At 46.3% G+C, this 12,917-nt stretch overlaps 1 protein-coding gene across 1 annotated transcript; it reads right to left on the bottom strand.

Annotated features, from left to right (window-relative positions):
- Positions 1-3,826: 3,826 nt before the first annotated feature.
- LOC149441597 (E3 ubiquitin-protein ligase TRIM39-like) lies at positions 3,827-9,019 on the bottom strand. Its single transcript, XM_089657132.1, has one exon. It carries the CDS (start codon positions 8,894-8,896, stop codon positions 7,322-7,324), a length of 1,575 nt encoding a protein of 524 aa, XP_089513258.1. The 5' UTR covers positions 8,897-9,019; the 3' UTR covers positions 3,827-7,321.
- Positions 9,020-12,917: the final 3,898 nt, after the last annotated feature.

Here is a 12,917-nt window from a genome sequence, read left to right as displayed (position 1 = left end):
ATTGTGTGATAGAATAAAATCACACTTCATTTTTTATTTCAATGGCTCTTCATTCATAATCACCTCAAGACACTAAAAGAAGTATTGTATGTATCTAAAATCTAACAAGGATAAAAAGGAATCTTCCTCTTTTCTGCAATAGATGAACATTCATGGTATATTGGAACACAGGGGAGCCGGAATTTAGAAACAAAACATGAACTTCGCCTTTAACCTGATTGTAGGGAGTTGGTACAGCCGAGTCCTTGACAACCAATGACAGGAATGGCAATATTTGCTTACATGGCCGTGTAATCATGGGATAGAAAAAATGGTGCAACTCATATCTGGCCCTTCTGGTTTTGTAAGGATTTTAAGGGGGAACCCCCAAGCTAAAATAAAAAAAAGAAGTGTGGGGTCCCCTAAAAAATGTATACTAAACACTTATCCAAACATGGAGCCTGGGGCAGACAATGAAAGGGGGGGTCCCCTCCTCTGAACCATACCTGACCACATGCCCTAAACATGGAGGGGTACCTTTCCAAGGGGGGGGTCTCTTGGCAAAGCACCCTTTCCCATGTTGATGAGGACAAGGGCTTCTTCCCCACAACCTGGGCCTGGTGGCTGTACATAGTACTCATTCACAAAGAAAACATGTACACAGGTATTGACAAGTCCTTTACTCATCAACAGAAGTCCCATTGATGTACATTCATCATCGATCACATGGTCCCGTCATGTAGATCCACTTCAATCATGATGTCCAATGCCGGCCAACTGGGAAAAAGACGAAAACTCTGCTTGCCAATCCACGTTTGGTCCTATCTATTCCCTCCCTCTGACAGGTGAAAGCCCAAATATACAGGGGGGCGGGGTCTCCTATATGACATCACTGAACAACTATGGAGGGAACTATATTTGGTCAATAGAAAATTCCTCCTGCGCTTCAATGGATAATCCCTAACCTAAGCTGCTCACTCCCTACTCCTTGTACCAATAAGAGAACACAAAAAGAAATAACTAAACGGTGTAATGATAATAAATATCTACATATCTGTGCAGAACACAAACATAACAAATACATAAAATAAATAAATGGTGTAGCGATAATAAATATCTACATATCTGTGCAGAACACAAACATAACAAAGACATAAAATAAATAAATAAATGGTGTAGTGATAATAAATATCTACATATCTGCGCAGAACACAAACATAACAAATACATAAAATAAATAAATGAATGAATAAATAAATCACTTGTGATACACAAACAAGTGAAAAAAACCCGTGAAGAGAATACACAGGCGAGAATCCCCCCCCCCATCCCCAACTGGGGGATCAAATACAAATGTGATATCAGTGAGTAAATGTCAGTGAATAAAAGTCACCCCCTATATTTAAGGGAACATAATAAACATTTAAATTTAAAGTGCAACCCCTAATGGGGAACAATGAGTACAAAGTGATGTGTGTAGCAAACCTCATAATCACAGCAAACAAACAATACGTCATATATAAGGTCAGTCCATAAAAAAGTCCCCTCTGACTTCAGGGTACCCTGAAGAAGTCACGTGATCATCGTGACATAACACGCTGGTACGCCGTGACAGGACTTCTGGTGCGCGGTGACGTCACTTCCGGTGTGGGCACCATATTGGGACACCGTGAAATCATGCAGTACACCCATTACATGAGGTGAAAGGCTGATTTGAATTCATCTAAATGTGATGGGAATTCTCTGGCATTTTTTACTTTAATAAAGCTGACTTACACTATGGAGGATCTTTATTGTTTCTATTCTGATCCTCTGATGTGAGCGGCATTGCAAGATTATCCAGCGGTTGGAGGGAGTTCAGGAGGAATCCTGACACTGCTGATGCTTTCCAGTGCGGTCATCTTTCATATGACGCGGTAGTTCCTGTGAGGAACGTGGTTGATCCATTAAGTGAGCTGGCCTGTGTGGTCACTGTAAGGAGGGGAGGGGGCACTCAGGACATTTAAGGATTTTTCACGATTTGCTGTTTATTCGTGTTCACGAGAGTTTGTCAGAGGGGACTTTTTTATGGACTGACCTTATATATGACGTATTGTTCGTTTGCTGTGATTATGAGGTTTGCTACACACATGACTTTGTACTCATTGTTCCCCATTAGGGGTTGCACTTTATATTTAAATGTTTATTATGTTCCCTTAAATATAGGGGGTGACTTTTACTCACTGACATTTACTCACTGATATCATATTTGTATTTGATCCCCCAGTTGGGGATGGGGGGGGGGGGTTCTCACCTGTGTATTCTCTTCACAGGTTTTTTTCACTTGTTTGTTTATTACGAGTGATTTATTTATTCATTCATTTATTTATTTATTTATTTTATGTATTTGTTATGTTTGTGTTCTGCACAGATATGTAGATATTTATTATCACTACACCATTTAGTTGTTTATTATTCATATTTGGTCAATGATCTCATGGGCGTCCCCCAGACATGTTATATAATGGAGTTTTGAATTATTAATGTTTCTCTATAAATATTACTGAAATCACTGCTCCCAGCCACACCAAATGTTTGTATTTTTGTGCTTTGGTCCATTTTAGCCGCCATGTTATTAGTCTGACAATTCCAGCAAATTTTACCATTCTTTGCATTGGTATATATATGTTCCCCCCGGCAATGCCCCGCCCCCGCTCCCCCCATGCCCTTTATACATTCTCTCTCTATTAGCCTTAAAAATCAGCACAATTAACCCCCAGAAGGTGTCCCCCACAGATGTGATTGGGGTTCAGGAAATGTGACACTCCCTTCAAATATTATTTCTTTGCCGACTTTTTATATTTTAGATGTAACATTTGTTGTCTTCCTTTTGTAGCGCTTACCCCGCAGGAGCCGCTGGTGATGACGGGTCCTCTGTTCTGCCACGACTCTTAGAGCTGCTTGGTCCCCACTGACACACCCGGTTGTAGGTTGGAGCCCGTGTAACCCATGCGTTAGTAAGCTGCCCCTCTATGACACTACACAGAGAGTAGGCCAAGCAACTGGAGTAGGTGAGATGAATGCAGTAAAGCAATGCTGATAAATATTTCATAACTCAATGAACAAGCAAGCACACAGGGTTACAGATGCTGTACTAGATTGGCAATGTCCTATAGGCCGCCCTATAACCGTAACAATGTTATACCAAATTATAATGGACACAAACAGGGTTACAGTATTGCCATCAATGACACCAAGAAAACAAATGTCCTCATGTGTACTCCATGCATACAGCCCCAATAGTGGCCGGGCATATGTGCTCCTGACAAAGTTGTACCCCTGGAGGTGGCTATGAAGTATTGGTGCCTAATTGCCAGTTTTGGCTAGCTTTAGTTGGGGCCCTTCTGAAGGTGGTGCACATGTAGCTGTCCCTTTTAGAGTGTGCAGTAGACGGCTAGTGGGTTGCTGAATAAAGAGCTGTCTATATTGCCCTAACTATGTCAATGTTGGGATAAACACGGATGGTCAGCTCACCCCTCCTGGCACACAGAAATCCAGTCCAGATCACTTGGCAGTCTGCAGTTCTATGAAGTCAGGTCCCAGAAGCTCAGCTCTGGTGTAGGCCCTCACACCAGCAGCAGATCTCTACAGCCTTGGGTTCTGTCATGGCAGGAGACCTCACAGCCTCTCAGTACTTTGAACCTTGGGTGGGCACAGACACCCCAGCGATAGGTCTGCACTTCTCCAGGTCCCCGTACATAAGAAGCTCACAGTGGCTCAGGCTCTTGGCACTGTGGTGTGGGGGTGTATATAGAGAATGTGTCAATGGAATGGAAGGATGTTTGAGTCACAACTCACACAAAATATATTATATTACCATTTCATATACTTTATTCCAGAAGAATCATGAAGTTATAAATTCATTGAGAACAAAGCTTTCAGATAACCTCCATTTGTCATCATTATTTGTACATAATGTATCCATTTCCAGAACGTATGGTCATCTCCACCTCCACACATTCATTTCTACAAACTCCTCCCATTTTTATTCTATGACTGAACTCGACACGTTTCCTGGATTGGGATCCACTTCTTCAGGGAGAAGAATAATGGAGGATTGTTTAAGAATCAACACAACAAAATGTTCCAAAAATGAAGAAAACACAGAAATGTATAGATTGCTACATTTGTATACAACAATGTCAGAGTGCCCATGCTGTGGCTGCAGATACCTGGAAACCACCAGGGGAGGCGCTACACCATGATAGGAAATTCTATTGGGGGGACCAACACGGGGCCGAGGCTAGCCCCGCCCTCTAAGAGGATCCTCCTCTTCCATAGAAATGCTGGAAGGAGCCCCCTCCCATAGCTATCTTGTGTAACACGGCAAGTACTAGAAAGAGGAGAATTCTAAGATGAAAGCAGAGATAGATTCAGAACATCCATGTCCTCCATCTCTAAAGACGATTTCCAATATCTCATAGAATCCAACATCGTTTCTTCACGACTTCCCCCCCCCCACACCGATTCTCACATTCCCCCTACATGTACCAATCACCATTGTTTTACTAGAAAAAGACTTAGGACCCCTAAACATTATATATATATTAAGAAGAGACCCGAGAGAATAAAATGGTGGGTGATGCAATTTTGTGTCACATGGTATTTACGCTGCGATTTTTCAAACGCAATCTTTTGGTAAATAATACACTTTAATGAATTTTAATGGAAAAAAACACACAATATATAACCTGGAACTTAATTATCTCCATAAGTGAGGATTTAAACATTTTTAGGGGTTACCAGTTTGGAGTTACAGAGGAGGTCTGGAGCCGCCATCATTGCTCTTGTTGTTTGTGGTGATACCTCACATGTGTGGTGGGAACACCGTTTACATATGTGGAAGTTACCTACATATACATGTGAGCACGGGGGATGGGGACATGTTAAAAAAAGTATTTTTTTCATATTTTTACAATGTCCCTTTATGTATTTATTTATTTTTATCACTTTTATTGCTGTCATAAGAAATGTAAACATCCTCTACCCTGGAAAGGAGGAGATAAACAAACATCGATCTCTGCATTCCACGAAAAAATGTCAGTGTTCACATCTGCCGGAACCTGAAGTGACGTCCGGCCTCCCAGGACCATAGAGATGGCCAAGGACCATCCAGCCCACAGCCAGCTCTATGGTAATCATGCAGTACCTCCGGTTTAGGTACTGGGCTCCCTGATCACACAGGAGATGGTTGAGAGACCCCAGTGGGTGGGGAAGGGGGGGTTCCCCTCCAGCTGCCTATAAAAGCAGTCCAGCAGCTAATCAGCAACTAGGATGGCTTTTCCATGACAAGGAATGTCCAGCCTGGAGCTGCAGTCATCATCCCAGTACGTCCTACAGGCAGGAAGGGGCTAAAGTCTAAACCATCAATGAGGTGGATAGTACACGGTACTGCAGAGTGTGAGAGCCGGAGCAACCAATCAGAGGGGGGAGTGCAGGCAGCACTGTGATGTCTATTACTGATCAGCATGTTCCCCGCTCTCACCCTCTTCATATTCCCGTCTATTCTACATATTAGCAGCCTGATGTATGACGGCTCTCTGTAGAATATCGTCTTCTCTGGGGGGGAAGATGAGGAGGGTGAGAGCGGAGAACACGCTGCACACCAACATCCATCTCAGTGCTGCTTCCACTGGCACCGACACCCACACTGCTCCAATTCTAGGAAGGAGATGTTCTATTACAGTCCATGCCAAGACAAAGACTTGATTTCTAGTTGTGGATGGTGTGGGGAAGGAGGAGAACCCCGGCTGGCTTTTCCTACTATAGGGGGCTCTGGGACAAGGAGTGAGGGCCAATCTGTACCAGGGACACAGACATAGAAAGATCTGACAGGATCCCCAAACCTTCCCCTTCTTTACTCCACTAAACATGGGATTCTTATTTCACTCTGTGTTTCTGTTGAAGAGTTCCCCTCATTTCCTGTCTAGGAAAATGTTGTCACCGGGACAGGAAGTGAGGAGAACTCTTTCTAACGGAGCCCCAGATAGGAAACACCTGACCGGGGATCTAATCCTGACCCACTCTGCCTACAAACTAAGTCTTCAGTCCCACTGGATCCCACTTTGTAATCTGGAAACGTCACTTGAAGTCGCTCGATTCCAAAGTCGGATGTCAGTGCGACTTCAGGTGCGACTTGCAGGACATCTGTGTGACTTTATATACAAGTCTATGCAAGTCGCAGCTGAACTTGGAAAAAGTAGTGCAGGAAGAACTTTCATAATCGGTGCGACTCGGATGGAGGGGGATTTGTACCGGTATGACCGCTTCCATTGTGGACAATAGAGTGCGACTTGTCATGTGATGAGAAACTATCAACTCACATGACGAGTCGCACCGCTGTGACCGGGGACTAAGAAACACAGTCTGGGCTCTCTGGTACATCAGATTATTTCTTTCAGTAGTAAATCTGTAGAAGACGTCTTCATATATTTCCTCTCAGATTGTTACATTTATTTCCATCTCTTTGTAGTATACATTGTATGGAGGAGGGGGAGGGGCAGAGAGGAGGGGGAGGGGCAGAGAGGAGGGGGAGGGGCAGAGAGAAGAGGGAGGGGCAGAGAGAAGAGGGAGGGGAAGAGTGGAGAGGGAGGGGTGACCTCATCCTATCCCATCACAGTGACCGCACCCCACCCTCTATGTCTGATCATGTGCCACCCCACACAGAGGAACCACATGGGGGAGGGGCAGGGGGAAGGGGAGGGGCAGAGAAGAGGGGGAGGGAAAGGGAGGAGAGGTGACCCCATCCTATCCCATTCTAGTGACTGCACCCCACCCTCTATGTCTGATCATGGTGCAACCCCATATAGAGCGACCACATGGGGGAGGGGCAGTGAGGAGGAGGAGCAGAGAGGAGAAGTGATCCCCATCCTATCCCATCACAGTGACCACACCCCACCCTCTATGTCTGATCATGGTGACACCCCACACAGAGGGATCACATGGAGGGAGGGACAGGGAGGGGGGAGGGGCAGGAAGAGATGGCTGGTGTCACACTGTGATAACTCTGCTTAAAAATTACAAAGTATTATGTCAGATTGTTATGGGATGGATGGATGGATGGATGGATGGATCGATCGCATCATCATCATCATCACTGACCATTAGGACCAATGTTATTGTGACTCCAGTAATTGGACAGAAATTCTACCCAATCACAGAGATCGGTGACAGAGGAGAAATCTCACATTTATTTATAGTACAAAATCTTGCAGGAAGCCCCGCCCACCTCTATATACTATTGGATGAATATGAAATGAACTCCAATTTTTTGTCTGACATCACCAGGCTGTGGGCGGAGTTCTCACATCTCCCCCCTCCCCCCACATATCTTTATACAACCTCCCCCTACATATACCCCAGCATGGAGGGGCTCAGTGAAGGTGGTGGTGAAGGTGTGGAGGTGTCGGATCGGGTCACACAGATCATAGAAGGAGATCCGCCCGGCCTCATAATCCAGATATATCCTGACTCTGTTACTGGAGGGATTGGGGGGTAATGGGATCCCATGTCTGTCATGTATCACTGAATACTGATCACCTTCCCTGTCCAACCCCCAGGACTTGGTATTATATCCAATCACTGACTCCTCCCCTCCTCTCCTGACTATACTGGGGTAACACATCCCGATTATCCAGCTCTCTGACCCCCCGACATCCACATCCCAGTAATGTCTCCCTGAGGAGAACCTCTGACTGCTCATCATCTGAGGACAATACAGGAATCTCTCTGGTGTTTTGGGGCGATTCTGGTTTCTCTCTGACCTGGACACAGTTTTCCCGCCATCTGATATCTGTAGATCATTACCAGCTGTGTTTCCATCCAGTAATATGTCTGCAGCCCCCTGTATATAGAAGGATACATTTCCCCCTGTTATTATATCAGATAAACCTGTGTGTAAGACCCCCGCCACATCCAGCCCCCCTCCATCATGGAGGAGGTCCTCATGTCTCTCTCTGTCCTCATCATCTCCATCCTCAGTATCACACAAGTCACCTGTGTCTGATTCCTGTAGGACAGTCAGTGGATCCGTCATGTTACACAGCTCCTCAATGTCCCTCATCTTCCTGGACAGCTCCTTCTTCTTTATTTCCAGATCCCGGATGAAGATGGAGACCCGCTCTGCCCTCCCGGAGATGTCCCTCAGGACTCTCTTCTCCAGGTCTTCCAGACGTCTCCTGAGGTCCATAAACAGGGCAGTGACTCTCTCGGTGTCACCAGCTTCTTCTTCTTCTACTTTCCTCCTGTGTTCCTGCAGACTCTGGACTCTTTCCTCCATCTCCTCTCTCTTTGTCAGAAGTTTCTGCAGAACATTCCTCAGTGTGTCCTTCTTCTTCTCAGAAGCCCCATCTAGTGACATCATCTCATGTCCTTTATGTCCTCCAATCATACAACAAGACATACAGATACAGGTCTCATCCTCAGTGCAGTAATACTCCAGGATCTTCTTATGGACGGAGCATTTCCTGCTCTCCATGGACAAGGTGGGGTCAGATAAGATGTGTTCTGGGGACTTTTTGTGGACTTTCAGGTGTTTATCACACAGAGAAACCTCACAGTGTAGACAGGATCTAACAGCAGGTACAGGAGAGTCCACACAGTAAGTACAGAAGACCCCGGAGTCCTCCTGACCTGGCTGAGCAGACAGGAAATTCTCTGCTATGTTACGTAGTTTCATGTTCTTCTGCAGTGGAGGACGACCCGGAAACTTCTGTCTGCATTCAGGACAGGAATATCCTCCAGACCCCTCCTGTGTATCCAGCACACGATCAATACAGACCCGGCAGAAGTTGTGTCCACATCTCAGGGTCACAGGATCGGTATAAATGTTCAGACAGACGGAACATTCCAGCTCAGCTCTCAGAGCAGAAGACGCCATCGCTGACCACAGAAGAGAAACTAAACTGAAAGTCTCTGACACCGGAGAGGAATGCAGTGGGGGAGGGGTGACACCCTCCTACACAGGGTGAGGCTGGGCTGGGTGAGTATTATAGGACATGGAGATCAGAGTACAGAAGGAAGAAGATTTTATTTGCAGTAGTCATGACAATCGCACCTCCCAACATTGCAGGACAGAGAACGAGGGAAGGACGGATGTGGGGAGACGTGAGGAGCACTAAGTGCATTGAGATGGGAAGTGGAGGTGACTACATGATGCTGAAAAGGGATTCGGTTCTATAGAGTCTGAGCTCACACTATACACTGCGTATACTGCAGCCTGTGTACCCCCAAAACATGTCTTCATTATTGCACCCCAACATGCAGAGAGTAATGGGGGTAGTCACCTCGTCTAGGCAGGTTCAGTCTGTACTGAGCGCCCCCTTCAGTCTGAGGATGGGATATGTGGTTCCACTGGTGTAATATTACTATAGGGAAATGCCTTGTGGGTAAACAGCACCCCTTCAGTCTGAGAATGGGATATGTGGTTTCATTGGTGTAATATTACTATAGGGAAATGCCTTGTGGGTAAACAGCGCCCCTAAATTAGTGCACTGCTGAATAGCAAACAATGTCCAGGTCATGAAGGGGGTGGTTAGGGAATGCCCTCCAAACACTCCAGCACTATGATATGGAGATTTATCACATGAAGTAAATGAGTAGTCCTTGTGGCACTGAGGATCCTATATTCCCATAATACCCGGAGATGCTGGAAAATCCTGGTTCTTGAACACAATGACTGAGAGGGCTCCCCACCCCCACCAGGGTCTGATGGCAGACAAGGTGCCCTGTCACTGGGGTTTGGCATGAGGCTGGAAAGGAACAGAACAGCACAGGGGCAGGTTGGGCAGGAACAGCTGTCATGGAGACATATTAGACTGGTACATCTGGCAGAGACAGGCTCACTTAGAACTGCTGGCACAGAGGCAGGATTGATTGGGACTGGTGGTGCAGAAGCTGGTTAGACAGGAACTACTGGTGCACAGTCTCTACTGGAACTGCTAGCATGGAGGTTGAATTGACTGGAACTGCTGGCGCAGACACAGGCTCACTTGGAACTGCTGGCACAGAGACAAGTTCACTTGGAACTGCTGGCATAGAAACAGGCTCACTTGGAACTGCTGGCACAGAGACAGGCTCACTTGGAACTGCTGGCGCAGAGACAGTGTCAGGAAAGGCCTGCCCATAGTACAGGTAAAGTTCCACGGCGCACAAATATGTGCAGGGTCCTGGCAAGCTGAGCAGATGTGCAGGCACTTGGGCAGAGGCGCATGCAGTTGTGCTCACATTGGAAGAGGACCCTCTCCCCTGGATGAAATATGTCATCACCTGGCAGCGCTCACTCAAGCAGTTAAGACTCTACAGGATGGATATGCGCACCTGAACCCCGTGTACCTACTCCTGAGCGGTTTAATGGAGACCGAAGCAAGTTTAGAGCGTTCCGCAACGCATGTCAACTTTACTTCAATCTCCAGCCAAGAACCTTGTCTACAGAGACTGTCAAGGTGGGGTTCATTATTTCCCTGCTTCAAGGTGAACCACAAACGTGGGCATCACCCACATTTAAACACTATGACCACTCTCTTTGACGCAATGGCTCAACTATATGATGACCCACAACAAACCACTACCACTGAAGCAGCATTACATGCGCTCCAACAAGGTCACCGAGCGGCCGAGGACTACGTCACGGACTTTAGACGTTGGAGTGGGGATACCAATTGGAAAGATGCTGCCCTGCGTCACCAGTTCCACTTGGGTCTGGCTGAGCCCCTCAAAGACGAACTTGCTTAAGTTGGCATACCAGACTCTCTGGAGGATTTGATCACGCTAGCCATTCAGATCGATCGTCGCCTACGTGAACGCAGGTTAGAAAGGTCCAACCAAATTCCTAGGCCTACATGGATGCTACCTAAGATTCCAGCCTAATCCTCCTGTTGGAAACTTTAAACCTGAGACATCAGACACACCCGAACCCATGCAACTTGGGCTGATTCGTCCATCACTAACTCCAGAAGAATGCCAGCGCCACCGAGTCAATAACCTCTGCCTATACTGTGGAGAAACTGGCCATTATGTGCGTTCCTGCCCAGCTAAGCTGCATAAGCGCATCTCCATCTCTTCTGCTGTTCCTCCACCATGTTCTACCAGCACAACTCACATGGCTGTACCTATTTCCTTTTAGCTCCCTGGAAGAACCGTGTAGGTAACCGAAATTATTGATTCTGGAGCTTGTAGCTGCTTCATTGACCTATCCTTTGCAGCCCAACAACACATCCCTTTACAGCTGAAGGAACAAGGGCTGAACATATTTCTTGCTGATGGGTCTCGTATCAAGTCTGGATTAGTAAACAAAGAGACCCCACCACTCCTGACTACTATAACTAATCACCACCAAGAACTATTACGCCTAGACGCAATCGCCTCTCCTCTGTTCCCTGTTATTCTGGGCCTACCCTGGCTACAGGCGCACGACCCTCAAATCAACTGGAAGACCGGCAGGATTCAGTTTTCTTCTCCATACTGCCAAGAACACTGCTTACCCATGGCACCTTCACCCATACCTACATTACTTTGCATGGACTCTGATGCTGAACTTGCCCAAATAGTTCCACCATTCTTCAGGTACCAGAAATGCAATTTTGAACGGCAAAGCATCCCATTCCTCGGACTAATCATCTCCACAGCTGGAATCGAATTGGATCCACAGAAGATATCAGCAATCCTGGACTGGCCGGTCCCATTGGATAAAAAAGGAAATCCAACGGTTCGTAGGCTTCGCCAATTTTAACCGAAAGTTCATTAAAACATTTTCAGCCCTTATCTCACCTATTACCCAACTCAGAAAGCTAGGGGTTAGTTTCCACTGGACCCCTGAAGCACAGGCTGCTTTCAAATCTCTGAAGGAACAGATTTACAGCTGCTCCTATTCTAAGCCACCCGGATTCCTTACTACCTTATATCCTTGAAGTAGATGCATCAGAAATGCAGTGGGGGCAGTTCTTTCACAACGGAAAGGACTCAAGGAATTGATGCACCTGGTAGCTTTTTTCTCATGGAAACTCTCTTCGGCTGAAAGGAACTACGACGTAGGGGACCGGGAGCTTCTGGCAATTAAAGTAGCCCTGGAAGAATGGAGATACTTGCTAGAAGGGGCCACACATCCGATTTTAATTTATACAGATCACAAAAATCTCGAATAACTAAGGACTGCTAAACGCCTCAAACCACGTCAGGCCAGGTGGGCACTTTTTTTCTCCAGATTTACCTTCCATATCACTTATAGGCCAGGGTCCAAGAACACCAAACCTGATGCACTCTCACGCATGTTTGAGGATCCGAAGGATACCCCAAGGCCAGATACCTTTCTGTTGCTGTAGACTAGCCTCTTGTCCCAACTACAGCAGGCATCGGCGGGAGCATCCAGTCCACCCGGAATTACAGTACAGAGCAAGGATGGGCTTCTATGGAAAGGAGAACAAATTCTGGTACCTGAAGAAGTGCGGACCCTTGTCCTTGGGTATTGCCATGACCACCCCCATTAGCAGGTCACTTCGGGGTCTACAAAACACTAGAACTAGCACAGCACACATTCTGGTGGTCAGATATGGTAAAAGACTGTAAAACCTATGAAAAGACATGTACCATCTGCACCCGAAATAAAACCACCCAAAATAAAGCCTGGGGATTGCTCAGACCTCTGCGGGTACCTGATAGAACTTGGAAAATGATAGCAATGGACTTTATAGTTGAGCTTCCACCTTCAGCAGGATATACCGCTATCTTCGTGGTAGTAGACCGATTATCAAAGATGGCCCATTTTTTCCCCTGAAAAATACACCTTCCGCTTTTGAAACGGCTCGGGTCTTTATCATAGAAATTGTCAGGCTCCATGGGATCCCTATAAACATTGTTTCAGATCAAGGGATACAGTTCATATCGAGATTCTGGAGGGCACTATG

This window comes from Staurois parvus, unplaced genomic scaffold, assembly GCF_062004578.1.
Source record: "Staurois parvus isolate SC_StPar_1 unplaced genomic scaffold, SC_StPar_1.0 ptg000966l, whole genome shotgun sequence".
In the NCBI taxonomy this organism is placed as follows: domain Eukaryota; kingdom Metazoa; phylum Chordata; class Amphibia; order Anura; family Ranidae; genus Staurois; species Staurois parvus.
This window is presented reverse-complemented; position numbering and strand designations above follow the sequence as displayed.